Here is a 24890-nt window from a genome sequence, read left to right on the forward strand (position 1 = left end):
AACTCGGCGCGGCCGCAACACATTTTTGTGCAGTCCGCGCCAGGTCCTCAGAAAGGTATACCAGTTCGGAAAATCTCAGTCATTTTTCACTTTTCAAAAACCCAAAACCTAAGAGGCGATTTTCCAAACAACTTTTCTTCCCCAAAACGATTGGTAAGTGATTTCTAACTTAATTTCTTTATTCCTTAACATCTTTTAACATAATTTCAACTTCAAATCAAAGATTTTCATGGGGAAAATTTGGTGTTTTGGGTAGAACCTAGGTTTTCTACAAATTGAGAAGTTGGACCTCAATTTGGGGTCCGATTTAAAAACAAATCATATATTGGGATTCATGGGGGAATGGGTAACTGGGTTTTGGTCCGAACCTCGAGTTTCGACCACGTGGGTCCGGGGGTATTTTTGACCTTTTTGGGAAAAACCTTGAAAAATCTATTTTTCATGCATTGGGGATGATTCATTTAGTAATTATTAATATGATTAAGTAACTTATGACTAGATTCGAGCGGATTGGTGGTGGAATCAAGAGGTAAAGCTGTTCTAGAAGTGTGAGTTGAGTTTGGAGCATTCGAGGTAAGTGTTTGTTCTAACTTTGGCTTGAGGGAATAGGAGTAGGATGATATTTGCTACTTGCTAATGTGGAGTACGTGTATAGGCATGGTGACGGTTATCTATGCACCGGAGTCTAGCATGACCGTGAGTCTTGATTGCTTTTAATTCGAATAATGTGACACAAACTCCTTGTTTATTTGATAAGTTTCATATAATGTGAACGGTTGAGGAAGAATGATTTAAAAGGAGAATGTGTTGTGAATACTCTCTTGCCGGGATGCCGGGATGTGTAGACTGATATATATATTCTCCCTTGTCGGGATATTTTGGGTTGTTAGTTGTACCCTTGCCGGGTTAAAGGTATTGAGTTGTTATTCTCCCCTGAAGGGGTCTACTATATGAAGTCAGATATTATGAACGATATTATGGGATCGTGTGGCACGCTGTCCACTTATATATGATATTATGGGATCGTGTGGCACGCCGTCCACTTATATATGATATTATGGGATCGTGTGGCACGCCGTCCACTACTATGTATATATGTATATATATGTATATATATATCATGGAAACCGGAGTTTCTTCTGTTTATTTCCGATATTTCATTTTTATCTGTTACTCCCCGATAGCATGTCCCCTCCCAGTTTTACTTTGTATTATCTTGTTATTGTTTTTTTTGCACTCGTTGTATATATATCTGTACAGGTTAATTGTGGTAGGTACTGTCTAGCCTCGTCACTACTTCGCCGGGGTTAGGCCAGGCACTTACCAGCACATGGGGTCGATTGTGCTGATGCTACACTCTGTGCATTTTTGTTGCACAGATCAGGGAGCAGCTTACGAACCGCAGCAGTAGGACTTCTGGGAGCTATCTTCAGTCCAGGGACTCTCGAGGTAGCCTAGCTGGCGTTCGCAGGCCGAAGTCCTTTTCCATGTTTTTTTCGTTTGTTCATCTTGTATCAGACAAACATGATGTATTTCCTTCCAGACATTGTTTGTAGTATTCTGTAGTAGTCCGTGAGCTAGTGACACCAGACCTTGGGTAGTGATGTGTATTAAACTTCCGCACTTTTGGTTTTCAGTTGCTTTAGATTTAAAGTCTTCCACTTAAATTTTGTCTCGTTTATTATATTATTTGAAAGAAAGCAGGAAAGGTGTTTTAAATATTTGGCTTGCCTAGCTCCGATAGTAGGCGCCATCACGACACTCGATGGTGGAAAATCTGGGTCATGACAAGTTGGTATCAGAGCACTAGGTTACTTGGTATCCGGGTCAGATTCAGCTGTCATGAGGTTCTACGGACTATGGGCATTGTAGAGACCAATGGGGTCGACTTCGCCACTTTTCGCCTGGCAGGATCCGCCAAGACTTGGTGGAGGGATTTCTGTTTAGCCAGGCCAGCAAGGTCGCCATCATTGACCTGGGATCAGTTTTCAAAGTTATTTATGGGGAATTTTCTTCCAGTTACTCAGCGAGATGCTCTTCGCAGGCAGTTTGAGCGTTTCCAGCAGGGTCCTATGACGGTCACCCAGTATGAGACCCGGTTCATTGATCTTGCTCGTCATGCCATTGTGATACTCCCCACCGATAGAGAGAGGGTGCGGAGGTTTATTGATGGGTTGGCTCAGCCGATCCATGTTCAGATGGCCATGAGTGCCGGTAGTGAGATTTTATTTCAGGAGGCAGCAGATGGTGCCCGCCAGATAGAGATGTCACTTGCTCAGGGAGGTGGTCATGGGTCTGATAAGATGCCCCGTCATTCGGGTAGATTCAGTGGTATCTCGTCTGGAGGTAGGGATTCTTATGGTAGAGGCCATCCTTCGAGGCCCTTTCAGTCAGCTCTCCAGGCTTCTCATGGTACACCAGGTGGTCGTGGTTCTCAGCCGCAATATTCTGACCAGCAGCTCTTCAGTTCACCATCAGCACTTATCAGTGCACCACCACTTCATTATTCTCAGCAGCCGAGGGCTTGTTATACTTGCGGCGATGTGAGTCACATTGCTAGATATTGCCCTCGAGCTTCCAGCAGCTCGCAGCAGCAGGGTCCTCGCCCGATGATCCAAGCACCAGTTGCCCCACAGCCTGCCCAGCCAGCTAGAGGCGGGGGTAGAGGACATAGAGGTGGAGGTAGAGGTCTTAGAGGTGGAGCTCAGACCGCTAGAGGTAGGGGTCAACCAGCAGCAGATCGTCTCAAGGATATGATTCAGGGAGGTGGGGCCCAGCCCCGTTGTTATGCTTTGCCAGCCAGGCCAGAGGCTGAGTCATCAGATGTTGTGATTACAGGTACTATTTTGGTCTGTGATAGGGATGCTTCTGTGCTATTTGATCCCGGATCTACGTATTCATATGTGTCGTCCTATTTTGCACCATATTTGGTTATGCCTAGTGACTCGTTGAGTATTCATGTTTATGTGTCAACACCGGTGGGTGATTCTATTGTGGTCGACCAAGTTCATCGTTCTTGTATCGTAGTGTTTGGGGTTTTTGAGACCCGTGTTGATTTGTTGCTTTTGGACATGGTCGACTTTGATGTTATATTGGGGATGGATTGGTTATCCCCGTACCATGCTATTTTGGATTGCCATGCCAAGACCGTGACCTTAGCCTTTTAGAGTGGAGAGGGACTTCTGGTCATTGTACCTGCAGTGTTATCTCGTATGTGAAAGCTCGACGTATGGTCGAGAAGGGATGTTTGGCCTACTTGGCGTATGTTCGCGATTCTAGCGCAGAGGCCCCTTCTACTGATTCTGTGCCCGTTGTTCGGGGGTTTCCTGAGGTTTTCCCTTCTGACTTGCTGGGTATGTTGCCCGATAGGGATATCGACTTTTGTATTGATTTGGCCCCGGGCACTCAGCCCATTTCTATCCCGCCATATCGTATGGCCCCGCCGGAGTTGAAAGAGTTAAAGGAACAACTGCAGGATTTGCTTGAGAAAGGTTTCATTAGACCTAGTGTTTCGCCTTGGGGTGCGCCGGTGTTATTTGTTAAGAAAAAGGATGGTTCGATGAGAATGTGCATCGATTACCAGCAATTGAACAAGGTTACAATTAAGAATAAGTATCCACTGCCGAGGATCGACGATTTATTTGACCAGCTTCAGGGTGCGAGGGTATTTTCAAAGATAGATTTGAGATCGGGCTACCACCAGCTGAGGATTAGGGCGTCTGATGTCCCTAAGATAGCATTTCGCACTCGGTATGGACACTATGAGTTTTTGGTCATGTCATTTGGATTGACTAATGCCCCAGCAACGTTCATGGAGTTGATGAACCGAGTGTTCAGACCTTATTTGGACTTGTTTGTGATAGTCTTCATTGACGATATTCTTATATACTCCCACAGTCAGGAGGAGCATGAGCAGCACCTCAGAGTGTTCCTTTAGACCCTAAAGGATAGTCAGTTATATGCTAAGTTCTCAAAGTGCAAGTTTTGGTTGAGTTCGGTCGCATTCCTGGGTCATGTCGTATCAGAGGCAGGTATTCAGGTAGACCCGAAGAAGATAGAGGCAGTCAAGAACTGGCCTCGACCAGCTTCAGCTACGGATATTCGGAGTTTCCTAGGGTTAGCAGGTTACTACCGTCGGTTCGTGGAGGGGTTTTCATCCATTGCAGCCCCTATGACCAGATTGACCCAGAAGGGTGTCCAGTTCAGGTGGTCGGACGAGTGTGAGGCGAGCTTTCAGAAGCTCAAGACAGCTCTAACTACGGCACCAGTATTGGTTTTGCCCAAAGGTTCAGGGCCATATACGGTCTATTGTGATGCGTATCGTATTGGGCTTGGTGCAGTGTTGATGCAGGAAGGCAAAGTCATTGCTTATGCTTCGAGGCAGTTGAAGATCCACGAGAAGAATTATCTGGTTCATGATCTCGAGTTGGCAGTCATTGTTCATGCCTTGAAGATCTGGAGGCATTACTTATATGGCGTGACGTGTGAGGTTTACACTGATCACAAGAGTCTTCAGTATCTGTTCAAGCAGAAAGAGTTGAATTTGAGGCATAGGAGGTGGTTAGAGTTGCTAAAGGATTATGATGTTACTATCTTATACCACCCGGGGAAGGCCAATGTGGTGGCCGATGCATTGAGCAGGAAGTCCGCTAGCATGGGTAGTCTTGCTTATATTCTAGTCAGCCAGAGATCGCTTGCTTTGGATGTTCAGGCCTTGTCCAATCGTCTTGTGAGGTTGGATATTTCTGAGCCTAGCAGAGTGTTAGCTTGCACGGTTGCTCGTTCCTCACTATTAGAGCGTATCCGCGAGCGGCAGTTTGAGGATCCCCATTTGTGTGTCTTGAGAGACACGGTGCAGCGTGGAGGTGCCAAGAAAGTAACCTTAGATGATGATGGTGTATTGAGATTGCAGGGGCGAGTTTGTGTGCCCAATGTTGATGGGATTCGAGAGTTGATCTTAGCGGAGGCCCACAGTTCTCGGTATTCTATTCACCCGGGCACCGCGAAGATGTATCAGGATCTGAGGCAGCACTATTGGTGGCGTAAGATGAAGAAAGACATATCGTTGCGCACGTGGCTCGGTGTTTGAATTATTAGCAGGTTAAGTACGAGCATCAAAGACCCGGTGGTCTATTTCAGAGGATTGCACTTCCCGAGTGGAAGTGGGAGAGGATTACGATGGATTTCGTTACTGGACTTCCGATGACTCGGAAAAAATTTGATGCAGTTTGGGTCATTGTTGATAGGCTGACCAAGTCAGCGCATTTTGTTCCCGTTGCAGTCACCTATTCGTCCGAAAGGTTAGCCGAGATTTATATCAGGGAGATTGTTCGCCTTCATGGGGTGCCGCTATCTATCATTTCGGATGGGGGTACGCAGTTTACCTTGCATTTCTGGAGAGCGGTTCAGCGAGAGTTGGGCACTCAGGTTGAGTTGAGTACAACATTTCATCCCCAGACGGACGGTCAGTCCGAGAGGACTATTCAGATTCTTGAGGACATGCTCCGAGCCTGTGTTATTGATTTTGGAGGCTCGTGGGACCAGTTTTTGCCTTTAGCAGAGTTCGCCTACAACAACAGCTACCAGTCCAGCATTCAGATGGCTCCGTATGAGGCATTGTATGGTAGGCGATGTCGGTCTCCAGTTGGATGGTTTGAGTCGGGAGAGGCTCGATTATTGGGTACGGATCTGGTTCAGGAAGCCTTGGACAAGGTCAGGATTATTCAGGATAGACTTCGTACAGCTCAGTCCAGACAAAAGAGTTATGCAGACCGCAAGGACAGAGATGTTGCTTTCATGGTTGGTGAGCGGGTATTGCTTCATGTATCGCCTATGAAGGTCGTGATGAGATTTGGGAAGAAGGGCAAGCTCAGCCCTAGGTTCATCGGTCCATTTGAGATTCTTGATCGTGTGGGAGAGGTGGCTTATAGACTTGCCTTGCCACCTAGCTTGTCGGTTGTGCATCCCGTGTTTCATGTATCTATGCTCCGGAAGTATTGCGGAGATCCATCGCACGTGATAGATTTCAGCACTGTCCAATTGGACAAGGATCTATCATATGAGGAGGAGCCAGTGGCTATTCTAAACCGGCAGGTTCGACAGTTGAGGTCGAAGAGTTTTCCTTCGGTACGTGTTTAGTGGAGAGGTCAACCTCCTGAGGCATCGACCTGGGAGTCCGAGTCCGATATGCGGAGCCGTTATCCTCATTTATTTACCGACTCAGGTACTTCTTTCTTTTGTCCGTTCGAGGACGAACGGTTGTTTTAGAGGTGGAGAATGTGACGACCCGAAGGGTCATCACCGTAGTTCTTCCTTGTTCCACGCTTTCGAGGCCTTGAAAACCTCGCTTTTAGTTGCCTCGATTGGCGTGCGCAGTTCGGGCGCATAGCAGGAAAGTTTTGATGTTAGAATATGTGAATTATGTGAAACATTTGATGAATTTTGGTATTAATATGCATAATGTTGACTTCGGTCAACATTTTGGGTAAACGGACCCGGACCTGCGATTCGACGGTCCCGGAGGGTCCGTAAAAAAATATGGGACTTGGGCGTGTGCCTGGAATCAAATTCTGAGGTCCCAAGCCCGAGAAATGAATTTTTGAAAGAAATTATTTTTCTGAAATTTGATATGAAAATTTGAAATGAAAAAGGGGTTAGAAAATATAGGTATCGGGCTCGTATTTTGGTTCCGACGCCCGGTACAAGTCTTAAATATGTGTTAAGCACTATCTGTAAAGTTTGGCTAAAAACGGACGTCATATGACGTGTTTCGGACTAAAAATGGAGAATTTGAGTTATGAAAGTTGAAGAAAGAAAATCATGTGTTTAAGGCTTGATCCTATGTATATGATGTTATTTTGGCGATTTGATCGCACGAGTAAGTCCGTAAGATGTTTTTAAAGTTGTGTGCATGTTTGGTTTGGAGCCCCGAGGGCTCGGGTGAGTTTTGAATGGGGCCCGGGAGGTCTTGGACTTAAGAAAATGCAGGTTCAGGTATTGCAGACACCAGCGCAGCCGCGCGATGCATTTTTGTGCGGTCCGCGTGGCTGAGTCTGAGGGCTAGGGTTTCAGGTCAACCAGCGCGGCCGCGCCAAAACAGTGCGGTCCGCGCTGGAAGGGTTCAGAGAAGCCCCAATTTCTCTCCTACTCGGCGCGGCCGCAACACATTTTTGTGCGGTCCGCGCCAGGTCCTTAGAAAGGTATACAAGTTCGAAAAATCTCAGTCATTTTTCACTTTTCAAAAACCCAAAACCTAAGAGGCGATTTTCCAAACAACTTTTCTTCCCCAAAACGATTGGTAAGTGATTTCTAACTTAATTTCTTTATTCCTTAACATCTTTTAACATAATTTCAACTTCAAATCAAAGATTTTCATGGGGAAAATTTGGTGTTTTGGGTAGAACCTAGGTTTTCTACAAATTGAGAAGTTGGACCTCAATTTGGGGTCCGATTTAAAAATAAATCATATATTGGGATTCATGGGGGAATGGGTAACCGGGTTTTGGTCCGAACCTCGAGTTTCGACCACGTGGATCCGGGGGTATTTTTGACCTTTTTGGGAAAAACCTTGAAAAATCTATTTTTCATGAATTGGGGATGATTCATTTAGTAATTATTAATGTAATTAAGTAACTTATGACTAGATTCGAGCGGATTGATGGTGGAATCAAGAGGTAAAGCTGTTCTAGAAGTGTGAGTTGAGTTTGGAGCATTCGAGGTAAGCGTTTGTTCTAACTTTGGCTTGAGGGAATAGGAGTAGGATGATATTTGCTACTTGCTAATGTGGAGTACGGTGTATAGGCATGGTGACGGTTATCTATGCACCGGAGTCTAGCATGACCGTGAGTCTTGATTGCTTTTAATTCGAATAATGTGACACAAGCTCCTTGTTTATTTGATAAGTTTCATATAATGTGAACGGTTGAGGAAGAATGATTTAAAAGGAGAATGTGTTGTGAATACTCTCTTGTCGGGATGCCGGGATGTGTAGACTGATATATATATTCTCCCTTGTCGGGATATTTTGGGTTGTTAGCTGTACCCTTGCCGGGTTAAAGGTATTGAGTTGTTATTCTCCCCTGAAGGGGTCTACTATATGAAGTCAGATATTATGAACGATATTATGGGATCGTGTGGCACGCCGTCCACTTATAGATGATATTATGGGATCGTGTGGCACGCCGTCCACTTATATATGATGATCGTGTGGCACGACGTCCACTTATATATGACATTATGGGAACGTGTGGCACGCCGTCCACTATATATATATATATCATGGAAACCGGAGTTTCTTCTGTTTATTTCCGATATTTCATTTTTATCTGTTACTCCCCGATAGCATGTCCCCTCCCAGTTTTACTTTGTATTATCTTGTTATTGTTTTCTTGCACTTGTTGTATATATATCTGTACAGGTTAATTGTGGTAGGTACTGTCTAGCCTCGTCACTACTTCGCCGGGGTTAGGCCAGGCACTTACCAACACATGGGGTCGGTTGTGCTGATGCTACACTTTGTGCATTTTTGGTGCACAAATCAGGGAGCAGCATACGGACCGCAGCAGTAGGACTTCTGGGAGCTATCTTCAGTCCAGGGACTCTCGAGGTAGCCTAGCTGGCATTCGCAGGCCGAAGTCCTTTTCCATGTTTTTTTCGTTTGTTCATCTTGTATCAGACAAACATGATGTATTTCCTTCCAGACATTGTTTGTAGTATTCTGTAGTAGTCCGTGAGCTAAGTGACACCAGACCTTGGGTAGTGATGTGTATTAAACTTCCGCACTTTTGGTTTTCCGTTGTTTTAGATTTAAAGTCTTCCGCTTAAATTTTGTCTCGTTTATTATATTGTTTGAAAGAAAGCAGGAAAAGCGTTTTAAATATTTGGCTTGCCTAGCTCCGATAGTAGGTGCCATCACGACACCCGATGGTGGGAAATCTGGATCGTGACAGAAGGACAACAACAAAAAGCAATCTATGGATATAGACTCTAATATACCTACAAATAGCCAATCCCCCTCATTAATGCAAAACCTTAGTAGCCCACAAATTAACACCTCCAACTCACCTCTGCAAGCCTTCAACTCCCTACAACAAAAACACAGTACAAATCAACCTCATTCCTTGTCAACCTCAAGTCATAACCCCATTAATGAACAAGACATCTTGACTTCTAGGATGGACAAAACTTTTGCAGCATATAATGGCCCTACTACCTTAGTAACGGATACAAAAAGTTACTTACCCACTAGTAACGATTCCAACACTCCAAAAGACTCAATCCAAAGTAAAAACAAAACACAAGATGCCAAGGTTACCATACAACCACAACAGGAGGTACCCAAGGCCACGAAGAAATGTTTGGACGAGGCCACAACTCTCAAACCAACCCCAAACCCCTATGATCTTCACTACAAGGCCCATACAACCAGACCATGCTCCCCAATCTTGGTTCGAATGGGGTCTCATGGGCCATGCTTTGAACATAAGCCTACAACTAGAGGAGAGGGATCTTATAGTCCAAATAGGGGATCCATCCTACCTAGCACAGATTGTAACGGAAGGGATGCAACTAGGCCTAAACAATGCTATGATTCGCCCATGGATGAGTCCTCAACAGCCCCACCTCATGCAAATGAACCTAGGTCCACACCCATCTCCATGGAGCTCCTATGCATGGCTCCAACAGCCCACGTACAGCATGACCAACCCCAACCTCCCCATGTACCCATCCTATGCAAATCCCCAAACCCTAGCTTCTACCTTCCAAACTACTCTAGCTCAGCCAAACTCTCAACCCAGCAGCAACACCCCCTTAGCCCCGCTGCCCAGAACAGTACCACTCTCACCCCTTTAAAGCTCGAGCCAAGCACAGATGGCTACTCCAACACTACAAAATCCGAGCCAAACTGTGATGTAAGAGGTGGAAGAAGAGGAATAAATCCCAACAGAAAGAATAGTGGAGCACGGAGTGTTAAGATACCCAAAAACAATGGCCTTCCAAGCAAGAAAAGAAAAAAGGTTCATCTTAAGTTGCCCAGTGGATTTGAGGAAATGCTCCATCTCCATCAGGAAAGTGAATCCCCCAAGCCTTTACCAGCATGCAGTGGTGTTAGTCCCAATAATGTTTACTCACTACTGGACGCAACGGGAGAGCATAAGGAGCAGCCACAGTCCTACCAGTAGCCATGAAAGGGGAGTATCAAGCAGAAACATAATTAGGAATATGATCATTTGGAACTGTCGAGGCGCAAATAGCGCAGAATTTAGACGAGCTTTTAGAGCTATGCTAGATTATCATCGACCTAGCATAGTGGCCTTGCTGGAAACTAAAATGGAGAACCACCATGTCTTGGTCCAGAATTTCGGATACTCTAGTCTCATCCAAATGCCCGCTAATGGAAACTCGGGGGGCATTGTACTCATGTGGAACAACGGAGACACAATAGTCGACCAAATTGGTGGAATGAATCAAGAGATACACGCCATGGTAAAGGTACGAAATTCAACAAAAAAATGGTTATGTTCTATTATCTATGCTAATAACCTCTTGGAAGAAAGATCAATTCAATGGAATAACTTAAAAATAGTAGCAAGTACCTATAAAGGTCCACGGCTAGTCGCGGGAGACTTTAATGAAGTCACTCGTGCCTCGGAAAAACTTGGAGGCCTACCTATAAATTACAATAGAGTATCAAAATTCTTAGATTGTATGAACCAATGTGGCCTTGTGGATTTAGGATTTAAGGGCCCAAGGTTTACTTGGACTAACAAGAGCAAAAATTGTAAAAACATAATTATGGAACGGCTTGATAGATGCATTGCGAACACGGAATGGTTAGAACTATTCCAAGAAGCTAATGTCAAGCATCTAATTAGAAGCCACTCGGACCATTGCCCAATCAAACTAGATTTTTTCAAAAAGTTTCCCTACTAATAGCAATATCTTTAGAATAGAAACTATGTGGCTTTTCCACCCCACCTTTAGAGCCTTGGTAGATAACTCTTGGTCTGACCAACCAAATATCACTAAAGCCATAGATAACTTCTGTTCAAAAGCTATTGAATGGAACAAGAATACTTTTGGTAACATTTTCAAATGGAAGAGCAAAATACTAGCTAGATTAAATGGCATCTAGACCTCACAAAACTACCCCCATAGTCAATTCCTCATAAACCTAGAAAACAAACTCTTACACGAGTACAATATTGTACTCAGGCAAGAGGAGGATTTCTGGAAGCTCAAATCCAGGGTTCAATGGATCCGGGATGGCGACGCCAAAACAAATTTTTTTCATATCACCACCATGCAAAGAAGAAGTAAAAATAGAATTAATTGCTTAAAAGACGAAGCAGGGAATTAGCTCCAAGATCAAAAACCCATCAAAGACGTTATTATTGACTACTACAAAAACCTCTATACTACGGGTGACAACCAATCTCTGCTTAATAATATACACCTCTCTTATAATTCTAAAATTAGTGACCAAGACCATCCATACCTTAGTAGTATTCCCTCTACAGAAGAAATAAAAAGGCATTAGATTCTTTTCAACCCTATAAAGCTCCGGGGCCGGATGGGCTTCACCCTTTCTTCTACCAAAAATACTGGAAGGAGACAAGAAACCATCTCATTAACTTTTACCAAGACTCCTTCATATCAAAAAAAATGCTTAAAAGCATGAATAACACCTTAGTCTGTCTAATACCTAAATGTCAGAATGCTGAAACTATCAGGCAGTTTAGACCTATAAGCCTTTGTAACACGGCCTATAAGGTCGTCACTAAAATTATTGTTAATCGCATTAAAACACTCTTGCCCACTCTCATCCACCCTACACAAACTAGCTTTATTAAAGGTAGAAGGGTTGTGGATAATGCCCTAATCATAAATGAGGTCCTAGACCACTTCAAGAAAACTAAAGGGAAAAAGTCAAAAATGATGATTAAAATAGACCTGGAAAAAGCCTTTGATAAAATAGAATGGTCGTTTGTTAGATTTTTCCTAAACTCTCTAAACTTCCCTCTTGACCTCGTTGATCTTATAATGTCCTGCATCTCTACCACCACCATGGCTATACTTATCAATGGATCAAGAACTGATTTTTTTGAACCATCTAGGGGTATTCGACAGGGGGACCCCCTATCCACGTATATTTTTATCATTTGCATGGAAATGCTCTCTAGGTTAATCGATCACGAAATAAACTGTTGTAGATGGACTCCAGTCAAAATAACTTCCAAAAGCCCGTAGCTTTACCACCTTTTCTTTGCTGATGATCTTATCCTCTTAGTTGAAGCCAACCAAAAGAGCTATAACTCTATCATAGACACTATCAACAAATTCTGTAATACTTCTGGGCAATCTATCAATTTTGAAAAATCTAAAATTGTGTTCTCCAGGAATACCCCTATGGGTCAAAAAGATCATATTAGCAGCTGCTTCTCAATTAGATATACTAATAACTTCGATAAGTACCTAGGCTTCCTTATGCCCAATACCAATCCTACAAAAAAGACTTCCAATTTATCCTAGACAGGCTGAATACTAGACTAACAGGCTGGAAAACTAAGTTCCTTAATATGGCAGGTAGGACAACCCTCATAAAAGCCACCCTAGCCGCAATACTGAACCACGTCATGCATATTTATGATCTCCCCAAAGCAACCCTCAACAAGATAGATTCTATTCAAAGGAACTTCCTGTGGTGCAGCACGAAGGAAAAAAAGAAATGTCATCTTGTAAAATGGAGCATAGTCACGATGCCTAAAGAACAAGGGGGTCTAGGTATTCCTAACACCCATTGGAAAAACTCCTCTTTCAATGCAGCGTTAGCTTGGAGATATAGAAAAGAGAAAGATGACCGATGGGCAAAAACTATATATAGTAAATATAACCATAGGAAAAGCAAGAATATAGGTTCCCACACTTGGAGAGTAATTAGGAAGGGTGCTGAAATTTGCAACGTCAACACCAAATGGCTAGTAGGTGATGGAACAACCATTAACCTGTGGCACGATAAATGGATAAATCAATTAAGAGCACTTAGAGATTCCATCCAGAGCCCCATCCCAGCTGGAGAGCTTGACCAAAATCTCTCCTACGTTATTAAAAACGAAATGTTCGACCTTAGTAACTTATCGTTTGAACTTCCCCCGGACATAGTATCTAAGATAAACCGCACCTACATAAAACAAACCAGACCCACTACGGACTCATACACTTGGAACTCTAAGGGTCACAACTATTTCTCAGTTAAAGCTGCATATGAAGCTGTCTCAGAATCCATAAGCAATGGGAAAAACTTAGCCTGGCTTTGGAAAATTAACTCCCTAAATAAATTAAAATATTTCATGTGGATAATCTTTTGGGATAGGTTACCCACTAAGGACATGCTAAAAAAAGAGGGATTTGCCACGAAGACACTTGTAACATTTGGGAAACTGAGGACATAGAACATATCTTCTTCCATTGCAATTACTCTAGATAAATCTGGGATCAAATCAATACAAAACATCCTTTCTCTTAGAATTCCGTAGGAAAAGATACCCTACATAATTGGCTCAAAAATCAACTCATGTCCAGGGATTTTTTTAATAATTACCTACGCTGGGCAGACTTTCTCCCATTCCTCCTATGGCATATATAGAACTTTAGAAATGGGATTCTCTTTCGAGGAATTAAAACCCCTATCACCAAAAGTCAACCCATCAGTAAAGCTATGGAATTCCTCTACATGGTAAAAAATAGTTGCTTAAAACCACCCAAGAAAACTATCCTTGTAAAATGGGAACCGCCCAACCCCAGCTTTTATAAACTGAATATCGATGGCTCTTGTGTGGGAAATCCAGGAGTGAGAGGAATAGGAGGGGTGATTAGAGACGAAAGGGGTTGATGGATTTTAGGGTTCAATATGGGATTCGACCATGCTACTAACATATATATGGAAATCCTGGCCCTCCTCCATGGAGTCAAACTAGCACTAACATAAAAACTCTTTCCACTAGTAATAGAGACGGACTGTTTGGAACTATTAAACCTCCTAAAATCTAATAACTATCTCTACCAAAATTTGATTGATGACTGCAGGTACCTATTACGGAAGGCGAATGATCCACAGCTGAAGCACGTTTTTAGAGAGGTTAATGGAGTAGCGGACCTGTTAGCTAAAAATGGTTGCAGCCTGGACACTTTTTGTACTTTGCAAACTTATGTTGTTCCGCCTGTTTTTGTTATTCATGTACTAAAAAGAGACAGTCTAGGCACTATGTTACCTAGACTGAGCTCTAGTTATAATAACTCTTAGTTGTTGTTGTATGAATAAATCGTTTATTACCAAAAAAACACATAATTTTTCAAAGGACAATGCCCACTTTGTCTATTTCAATATTCTTTTTAAGCTAAGCAAAAAGGATATGGTATTTTTAATTTTTTTTCCCAACCAAGCCAATTCAAACAATTGAAGATAGACAATATAATTTCAATTATACACTCAATTATAATCACAAAAAAGAATGAATTTTTAATTTTCTATACCAAATATTTTATTATTATTTTTATTTTTATTGTATGCTCATAATTTACTAGAAAAGGAATAAAGAAACGGAGAAAGGAGAAGAAGAGGAAGAAGAGCCTGTTTGGCCTAGCTTCTGGGAGGCCAAAAGTATTTTTTTTAAAAATTCAAGCTGTTTGGCCAAGATAAAGAAGTACTTTTGGCCAGTAACAGAAGCAGTTTTTCTGCTTTTGGGAAGAAGCAGAAAATTCTAGCTTCTTCCAAGAAGCAGAAGCAGAAGTAGAAAATTAATTTATTCAAGACAAAACTATCATCACCTTAAAATTTATACTTTTCAAATTATCCCTTACTAATTTAAGTTCTTTTTCCATATTTGTTTCTGATTTTTATCATTCTTTTAAATTTAAAGATATCATATACATGAATCATATTATAACTTTCCAAAATTTTTATTGACTTTTCTTGTTTTTGATTTTTTTATTTGGTGTAATGTCTTGTAACTTTTCAAATTATCTTCTTCTTCTTTCACACTAAAGCAAATTATCTACTTCCTTCTTTGGATTATCAATTGTCTACCTACAAATAATCATTTATAATTCTTCTGTTATAGGCTATTAGTTTTCGAATCTTTAAAACAGTTATAAAATCTAATTTGTGAAAATTACTTACAAATAGGTAATAAATTTACAATCTCATCGCATAATCTATCTATGTATTATTAAAATATGAAGAAAAAATATTCACATTAAGCCAAGTGGTAGTCTCACAACAGGCCGCTAGGCAATTTACGATAAAGATTGTTAGGTTAGGTAATAATTAGTTTCTAATTTAAATTTTAAAAAAAATTATACATTATGTGTTGCTAATAATTAGTTACTCTTTAAAATTATTTTTATTTTACGCTCAATGCAATATTTCAAGCTTGTCACTCAGAATCATCTAATTACAACTACCATGGCTATATATAATTTCATCCGACGATATTCTTTTACCGATAAAGAATGTAACTATTATGCTAATGAAGACATTACTGCAAAGATTGAGGAAGGGGATGAGTCTTCTGATATTTCTTTAGAAATGCAAGCTAGTCTTCTACTAATATGGAGGCGTTGTGTAATAGAAGCAGAGATGAAATGGTTGAAAAATATTATCATGTGTGAATGACTTTTTTTTTTGAACAAACAGGAAATATTTATATTAAAGCTACATAATGTTTAGTACATCACATTCATACCTTATGTCACTTAGGACACATTGATTTCCTAGGCTTGCTAATACATTGCAAGCATCATAAGTTAGGTACTTAAGAAAAACAAATTGTTCTTTTTGATCATCTCTTACAAAAGATTCAACATAAGATGGAGGTTATACAAAATATTTCTTCCCCTTTGTTTGAGCATTAGCCTCCTTTGCCAATTGATGTGCTACATTATTCCCTTGTCGAAAGACGTGCTGAAGGACCACTTCCTTATCCTGGTGTATTAACAACCTGCATTCATTAACAATATCGTCATATAGTCTATTGCCTTGTTGTATAGAGTGAATTACCTCCGTGGAGTCTGTTTCTATATATAGTGGGAACATTTCCCATTCTTGCGCTGTCCGAAGCTCCTCTAGGAGTGCCTTAATTTATGCTTCTAGTGATCCATTTGCATGAGTAGATTTTGCAAAACCTACCACCAAACTTCCTTTTGTATTTCTGAATACACCTCCCAGGTCACTTTTTTAGTTGTTGTTCTTAAAACTTGTATCTATATTTAATTTGAACCTGCCTTTCGGTGGTTTGTGCCATCTTACTTTGATGGTGATCTTCTTTAGAAGGTTGTGGCTATTTTCAGTAAGAAGTTTGAATTTGGTTGCCTTTTGTTTTATTAGGTCTATATTAATGGGGATGTCAGTGTTGTTTCGGTTATTGATATTTCTATTTAACCAGATATACCAGATGGCAAATGGAAAGAAAGACTTCCAATTAATATAGTTATGATTTAGTAGGCAGTCAAATCTATTAATTGAAGAAGCTAGTGGTTTCCCTTTGGTTTATAGAAGTTTGGACATCCCAAACTTTCCCAAAAGTGATTGGTGGTTTTGTAATTAAAGAAAAACTGGGCGATAGATTCTTCTTCTTTTCTTTTGCAAATAGGGCACATAGGTTCTATGTTAATACCTATATTAGCTAGGTATTTTCTGTATGGTATCCTATTGTGTAGGCATTACCATAAAAAGAATTTTATCTTATTAGGACAATTTAGTTTCCAAATCCATTTATAATCCAGTTGGTTATTTAAAGGGGGGGGGGGGGCAATTAGGTTGTAGCTATTTTTTGTAGTGAAAAAATATTTTGTTGTTAGTGACCATATAGGAATATCACTTATTAATCCCTTCGAACGAATTCTAGCCTTAGAAATGTTTTCTTTGATGTCGTTTGGGATGTTAATAGATAGTTTAGTGAAATCCCATTTATGGACACTATAAATGTCCCTAATTTTCAGGGAGTAATCACTAATCGAGAGGGGGCCTTCAATAGGCCTTCATTGGACTTTTGTTGGCAAATATTTGACCATTTTATTGGGTGTATTTTTTTTTCTTTTCTATGGTAGTGGCCCATATAAAATCCCTTTGGACTTTATCAATATTTTTAAGGGTCTTTTTTGGTAGTAGGGTATATTGCATGTAGTGGTTTGGTGTTGAATTTAGGCACGAGTGATAATATTGTTCTTCACGCTATATTAATAAATCTCATTTTCCAAGAAGCATAGTCTTGCCCTCATTTTGTCAATTATAAATTGATAATCCGCCGGTCTTGAATTTTTAATTAATATTGGGAATCCTATGTAGGTACCAAAAGTCTCACTCTTCTGTATACCTAAACTATTCGTATTATCATTAATCGTGTGAGGCAAGCAATTTTTTGAAAAAAGGATTTTTGATTTTGAAGCATTTATGCTTTATCCTGACAGATTACAAAAATAATCTAGACCAGTTTTAATGGCTTGGAATGATTTGTTATTTACTTTAGCCATTAATGCCAGGTCATCTGCAAAAAAACAAGTAAGAAAAGTTTGGGCTTTTTCTTCCTATAGTGATAGGATCCCATTTACGAATATCAACTTGATGATTAATATACCTAGACAACATCTCCAAACATAGGATGAAAATATAAGGTGATATAGGATCACCTTACCTTATCCCTCGACTTGGCTCAAAGAATTTTGTGATGGAGCCATTAACTAGTATTGCTATAGAGCTGGTTGAAATATAGTATAATAATAGTTTGGAGAATTTAGGAGGGAAGTTGAAGTATCTAAGGGTGCAATATACAAAAGACCATTCTAAACTGTCAAAAGCCTTTTCGAGATCAATTTTCAGGATCATATGGCCTTGTTTGCCTTTTAATCTTTTAGGTTGAAAACTAATTCCTGAATGATGATTGCATTATCAGAGACTCTTATATTATTCATGAAGCTAGCCTGGAAAGGACTAATAATTTGCTCTAGGTATGGTTTGAGGCGGTTTGCAAGAATTTTAGTAATTGTTTTGTAAATAGTATTACAAATGCCAATTGGTCTAAAGTTCCTGATGTTATTGGCATTAGGCATTTTTGGGATAAGGTAAAGATAGGTTCTATTTATGTCCCTAGGAATTTTTTGGTTTTTGAAAATATCATGACAAAGATTCATTACAGAATGTCCTATGATGTTCCAATATTTTTGAAAGAAAAAAAGGTGAAGGCCATCTTACCCCGGGGCTTTGAAAGGCTTGAATGAGAAAATTTCCCTCTTGATTTCAATATTTAATAGAGGATTGTCTAGTATAGTAAGGTCTAATTTATGATGAGTAGGATGGGTTTTCACGATATTATTCCAGTTTGTAGAAGAGTGAGAGGTGGTGAGAATATCCGTAAAAAAAATTTAAAACGTGTGACATGATCAAGTGGTGTTCATTAAGCCAATTTCCAACATCATCTTTAAAGTAGATAATTTTATTTATTCTTCTTCTATTTGATGCTGATATGTGGAAAAATCTGGTGTTAACATCCCCTTCATTAAGCCACATTAGCCTAGATCTCATTTTCCAGTAATCCTCCTCTATTCTAAGGATGTCATTGTAGTCCTTCTTTAGATTATATTCTAACGTTTGAAGGAAGTCACTATGAGTATATTTACTAGATTTTTTACTTCTTCGGAGCCTTGATAGAATTTTTTTCCCCATTATATTACCAAAAATCCCGTCTTTCCACGACTTAATACTGTCCACCAAGTTTTTGCTAGCACTGCAATAGTCTACTCCATGCAAATTATTTCTAACAAGTGTTTGGAATTCATGATATTTACACCAAAAAGTTTCTAATCGGAGAGGTTGTTCATGGTGGATTATCAGTATATAGTAATTTGTGGAATAGATTTCTAATTCATACTAAATGATGTATTTTGATTATTCAAATCATTGTGTAACAATAAGTAATTATACTAGATAATATTATATGCTTTGGTATAACTATATATGTAAAATTGAGTTAAAATTTTATTATGTTTGTTTACTATATATTTTGTATTTTAATTAAATAAAATAAAAAATAATAAAAGTCTTTTTCAATACATATTTAAGTTCATTTTTCTCTTTAAAATAATTATAAGATCTTGGTACTAACCTTTTTGGTAATTTGACATTCAAAAGCACCTTCTATAAAGATTGGCCAAACACAATTTGTTTACCAAATGTTGCAAAAAGTACTTCTTAAATGAATTGGCCAAACATAAACTTTTTTTTTTAAAAAAGTACTTCTGATTTTTTTTTAAAATAGGCGAAATACATAAACCACCCCTTTAAGTTGTCCACAACGACCAAACAAATACCTCAATTGACCCCTTTATCATTTAGACACTTCAAGTGACTTTTAAGTAAATCAAATAGACACTCGAGTACAACAGACCAGATACGTGAGTTACACTTGCCTATGATGTGTCCAATGAGCCAATCAGTGAACGACACATGTAATTTATAATTAAAACTAAACACTTATAATTAACAAAAAAAAAAGAAAATGAATTTAAAGAAGAAAAAACATTTTCCCCTCACTTTTAACCAAAGCAGCGCCCCCCCCCCCCCCACTTCATCTTCTTCCTTCCAGAACCAAAACCAGCGCCACCCCCACCCCCACTCCCACCCCTATTCATCTTCTTCCTTCTGCCCTTCTTCTGCGTCTCCTTCCCCTTTCCCTAGTTCATTCTCCATCCAATTAATTAAACACAGATCTTTCCATTAGACCCCTACCAACCTTCTTCTCCAACATGCCCTATACTCAAAATTTATACATCCATACTTCAAATTTAAATCTAAATCTTTCCATAAAACTAATACAAATATAAAACAAAAGAGAATAGCCAAAACAGAGAATCCACTATGGAATCATTGACCGACCTTGCCGGAAAAAGCTCATCTCTTTCACCGGAAAATTGACCTCCAAGCAAAGCCGAAAGAAACGATTCTACTGGAATGTCCAGTCTTCTTTCTCCGTCATTTTCTTGGTCATGAATTTGGGCTTATTTCATATTTGTTTCTCTAATTTATTATTTTGGTGTAAAATTATCGGTCGATTTAAATAATTGATTGTTGTTTGTGTGTTTCTGTTGGAATGAAGGTATTGTTAGATGAAAGAGGGTGTTTATCTAGTGGAGATTTGGTGGTTTTTCGCAGCTATTGTTGCTGCAATTTTGCTGCTTTTTTCGGCTAGCTCGGGATTAGTTTTGGCTCGACGGATATAGGTGAAGCTCTGGAGGTTATGGGCAGTAAGTTTTTTGATGAAAGGTGACATTTTTAGTGATTTAAGGTGGCTTAGTTGGAGCTTTAGTGGCTGATTTTCATGGAAGCTATGATGGTTTCATGGTGGGTTGTACTTGAAAGAAGAAGAGAGGCTAAGCTGAGGTATTTCATGTTTTTTCTTTTAAAAAAAAATTAGGCTGCAAAAATGTATCACGCGCTCAAAATTTGGTTAGCAATCACGCATATGCCACATCAGCGACATGTGTTTACTTGATCTGAGTAATAGAAACTTGAAGTGTCTAAATGATAAATGGGTCAATTGAGGTGTTTGTTTGGTCGTTGTGGACAATTTAAAGGCGTCGTTTATGTATTTCGTCTTAAAAATAAGCAAATTTTGACAGCTTGACCAAACGGGCTCGAAGACACATAAGGAAGAAAAAGGAGAAAAAGAAGAAGAAAATCTGACGAAAGGTTAAAAAAACTAAAATTTTCTTGGTGAGGTCAAATTATAAATGTGCGATCTTAAATATGTCCACCCAACATAATTTCCTAACCTAACCAATTAGAATAATTTCATCAAGCATAATGCCTAATGGCAAACTTTATCGTCACATAGGGACTGATCTCATGAGTTTATGTCTGCACTAAATGCTAAATAATGTTAGATTTATTGTCATGGATAGGAATAATGATTTTAATAAATAAAAAATAGAACGATTATCTAGCGTCCAAAATGATATCACCCACAAAATATTGAACGTTTACACATCCTAATATCTGGAAAATTTCCTGAAATTGTGTGGCAAGCCAACCCAAGTGTCATGCAATTTGCCTGAAGTTCGTGTTGCAATTCACACATCAGACAATTTCTCTTGAAGTTTTGAACCACATGAAGTTGAGGAGAGTTCTTGAAAGTTGAAATTCGAAGTGAATGTCGTATTTCAAAACTATGGTTAGCTTTCAACTACTTTACAAGAACTGGCCATATTATAAACAGTAGTCCTAAAAGTGGCTACCTGGTATCATTTTTGCGTTAGGGTCCAATACAATATGGCCCAAACAAACTAGATAGCCCTAGCCCAATAACTCCCAGGATTTCACCAACACATCTTATACCCTAGAGTTCACTACAACAAAGAGTTCAAACATACATACGCCTAAGTTGTTTTGTTCCTCCATCGCCGTCTAGCAAAAAAAATGGTAAGCTACAGCCATTCATAGGCTCTCTTTCTCGACGATTTAGGATTTTGAGTTTAACGTTTGATTGTGGGAAATTGGTTGCAGGCTCCAAAGAAAGGTGTAGCAGTAGCAGCAAAGAAGAAACCAGTTCAAGCGAAAGTGGTGAATCCACTGTTCGAGAAGCGGCCAAAGCAGTTTGGGATCGGTGGCGCATTGCCGCCCAAGAAGGATCTGACCCGTTTCGTGAGATGGCCTCAGGTTGTTCGTATCCAGAGGAAAAGGAGGATTCTTAAGCAGCGTTTGAAGGTTCCTCCTGCTCTTAACCAATTCTCAAAAACCCTTGACAAGAATCTTGGTATGTTTTGAACCAAACAGCTTTGATTTTTGTTGAATCACTTGTTTGTATGTTGTCTATGAAAAGTTGCTGTCTTTGCGCTTTTGCTATGTGCATGATGTGAGATTTGTATTCTCTGTGAAAATGCTGTTTTATTAGGCAAAAGAACTTGAAATGTAGAATATTTGAGTCTTGGCTTCTGATTCAGGCATATATACAGTAACTAGTATACATTTCTACAGATGTGTAGGTGAATAGATCTACTTTATTCCGTGAATTGTAGCATGTAATATCAATGGCATGTTTTATGTTTAGGAATAAATAATGATGGTTCGTGACTTTTTGACTACTTGGTCATCTAAAAATGGCGTTGAATAGATGATTGCCTTCTGCTTTTGGCATGTCCAAGTAGAGCTTTATGTAGTCTTGGAACTTCTCCTTTTGTTTTTCTCTGTATTTTTACCTTGTCTCCTATTCGCTCACAAGGATAATGGATTAGTGTGGAATGTTGCTCATTCTCCCTATCGTTCTATTGGGGCAAATCTGCACTATATTTACTGGCCCTCAATCTACCTGGACGTAGCACGCTTCTCTCACCCTTCTCTTGCAACTTTTAGTATAATATATAGTACCTGACCTTAAGGTCACAAAAGAATTCTACTTCATTCTGCTTGTACTTGCTGTTTGAAGTTTCATGACAGCTGAACTGACGTTTACAATTGCTTTTCTTTTGAATATTCAGCCACGAACCTGTTCAAGATGCTATTGAAGTACAGGCCTGAAGACAAAGCTGCAAAGAAGGAGCGTCTCTTAAAAAGAGCTCAAGCTGAAGCAGAAGGGAAAACACCCGAGACTAAGAAACCTATTATTGTGAAATATGGTCTCAAGCACATAACCTACCTTATTGAGCAGGTTTGTTTTGGTGTAACAAAGCATTTGTAGTTTCCCAGTCGATCTTACTGTCAATTAACACAACTCTGTTGATGATACCTCTCCAGAACAAAGCACAGTTGGTGGTTATTGCTCATGATGTGGACCCAATAGAGTTAGTCGTGTGGCTGCCAGCATTGTGCAGAAAGATGGAAATTCCGTACTGCATTGTGAAGGGAAAAGCACGTTTAGGATCGGTATGGAACATGAGTTGTGCATGTATATATGGCTGTGCTTTCTTAATTGTATTAGATACTAATGATTGAGCATTGCTTTCAGATCGTGCACAAGAAAACTGCTTCGGCTCTATGCTTGACAACTGTGAAAAATGAAGATAAAATGGAGTTCAGCAGAATTTTGGAGGCAATCAAGGTATCTTATGTTAATAAATGATAAAATTGGCCGCTTGTTTTCTGTTGAGTTATCATTCTTTCGTGTAAATCTATTCAAGGATTTATGTTGTATTTTTGTTATACCTTTTTCAGGCAAACTTCAATGACAAGTATGAGGAAAACAGAAAGAAATGGGGCGGTGGTGTCATGGGATCCAAATCACAAGCCAGAACCAAGGCGAAAGAGAGGGTTCTCGCCAAGGAAGCAGCACAGAGAATGAACTAGAGCTTCTATTGTATGTTGCTGTTGGATTAAACCTCTACCTCTACCAATTTTGTGTTTTTGGTTCGCATGCTTGAGCAATGTTAGAGATCCTACGTGGATTAGACTTTTATATTTACTTTGTGTTACAGATTATGTTTTTATGCAAAAAGACTTTCCTACTTTGTCAGATGGCTGGTTGAGTTGGTTATGTACGAGGATAGTTTCTGAGTAGATGTTTTCTGTGTTTTTGGTTTTGTTTTTATGCAAAAAGACTTCCTAAAACGTTTCTACATTTGTTTATTTTTAAACTTATCATAAAGAGAGCAACGAGAAAATTATGAAATTTCATGTAATACATTGTATCTTATAGTTAAAGCACTGCAGTGGGCTGGTAAAAGAGTGATATATACTCAAAAGAATCAGATTGCAACAGTGGTAATATCGAAAATTCTAGTTTGATTTTTTATTCCCCCCCCCCTAATCCTGCCAGTATTTTGCTCACATTTAATGTATGCTGCTTCGGAAGATAAATAAATTCGATTTTGCATCTGATGGAATTCCAAGGCAGAAAATAAGAAATTCAGAAAGAGAACGGCAAAGATGAGAAAGCAAGTTGGAAAACTTGGTTTATTCACATTACCAATGTAAGAATTGTTGAAAAGTTGATCTCGATTAATTTCACATGACCTTTCTAAGAATTCTTGAAAAGTCCATCTCTATGTGTATTTTGGCTATACTACACTTATAACTTCGGAAAAGGGCCTAAAATATCCCTATCGTATAATAAATGAATTATATAAACCCTCGTCCATATATTCGTCTGAAAAATACATGGAACGTTAATTCTATTATCAAAACTGTCCTCGCGACTAATGGTAGCACATGTGGGTCCCTCATTAAGTGATGTACAACCTTTCATTTGGCCACATGGCTATGTGGGGTTGAAATTAAAATTGGGTATTTTTTGACCCATTTAACTAATTCGATCCACCCTTTATTACCTAGGTCAGTTCTTTTTACCTTATACCCACGACAAAATCCCTATTTTTTTTTTTTACCATTTCTCACATTTTGTCTATCTAATCCAGCAAATGGCAAGTTTAGGGTTTCTTTAGGGTTCCTTGTTTGCTCCGATTTAGTGCACACAAAATAGAAGCATCTTTGATTTTCATCATTATCTTGCAGTATCTTTTCGATTAAAGTAAGTATTTACAGTTTTAAGTTATAAATTTATAGGGCTGGGGAATATTTGGGAACCAACAAATTTTGTCTTTTGTATGTGATTTTTTAATGTTATTTGAGCTATTATTTTGTACCTTTCTATATTTATTTGTCTACTTTTATTTCTGGTGGTCCTTGTCATGTTGGTCCTACATATTAATGCTAGGTTTTTGTCGATTTGTATAATTAATTGATGGTGGGAATTCTATGTTTTTATTTATTGGTTGATATATTTATTGTTTAAGCATTGAATATTGCTGATGTGGTCTCATTTTGCTCTTTTTTTTTTATTGTTGTTGCATGTGATTTTATTTGAAGGATAATGGATAAAGTGAACTTGTATTTTAATTACGGGGCGAGT

At 39.3% G+C, this 24890-nt stretch overlaps 1 protein-coding gene across 1 annotated transcript; it reads left to right on the top strand.

Annotated features, from left to right (window-relative positions):
* Positions 1-21333: 21333 nt before the first annotated feature.
* On the top strand, positions 21334-23539 carry LOC107817683 (large ribosomal subunit protein eL8y). The gene is made up of 6 exons (XM_075254903.1): positions 21334-21469; positions 21554-21803; positions 22525-22694; positions 22781-22909; positions 22992-23084; positions 23198-23539. The coding sequence occupies exons 1-6, from the start codon at positions 21467-21469 to the stop codon at positions 23327-23329; spliced, it is 777 nt and encodes a 258-aa protein (XP_075111004.1). The 5' UTR covers positions 21334-21466; the 3' UTR covers positions 23330-23539.
* Positions 23540-24890: the final 1351 nt, after the last annotated feature.

Source organism: Nicotiana tabacum, chromosome 6 (genome assembly GCF_000715075.1).
Source record: "Nicotiana tabacum cultivar K326 chromosome 6, ASM71507v2, whole genome shotgun sequence".
In the NCBI taxonomy this organism is placed as follows: domain Eukaryota; kingdom Viridiplantae; phylum Streptophyta; class Magnoliopsida; order Solanales; family Solanaceae; genus Nicotiana; species Nicotiana tabacum.

What these genes read in the sequence shown, in the direction of transcription:
- LOC107817683 (XM_075254903.1), top strand. An exon ending in TAACCTACCTTATTGAGCAG is followed by an intron (nt 22,695 to 22,780) that starts GTTTGTTTTGGT and finishes ATACCTCTCCAG; the next exon opens with AACAAAGCACAGTTGGTGGT. An exon ending in GAAAAGCACGTTTAGGATCG is followed by an intron (nt 22,910 to 22,991) that starts GTATGGAACATG and finishes CATTGCTTTCAG; the next exon opens with ATCGTGCACAAGAAAACTGC.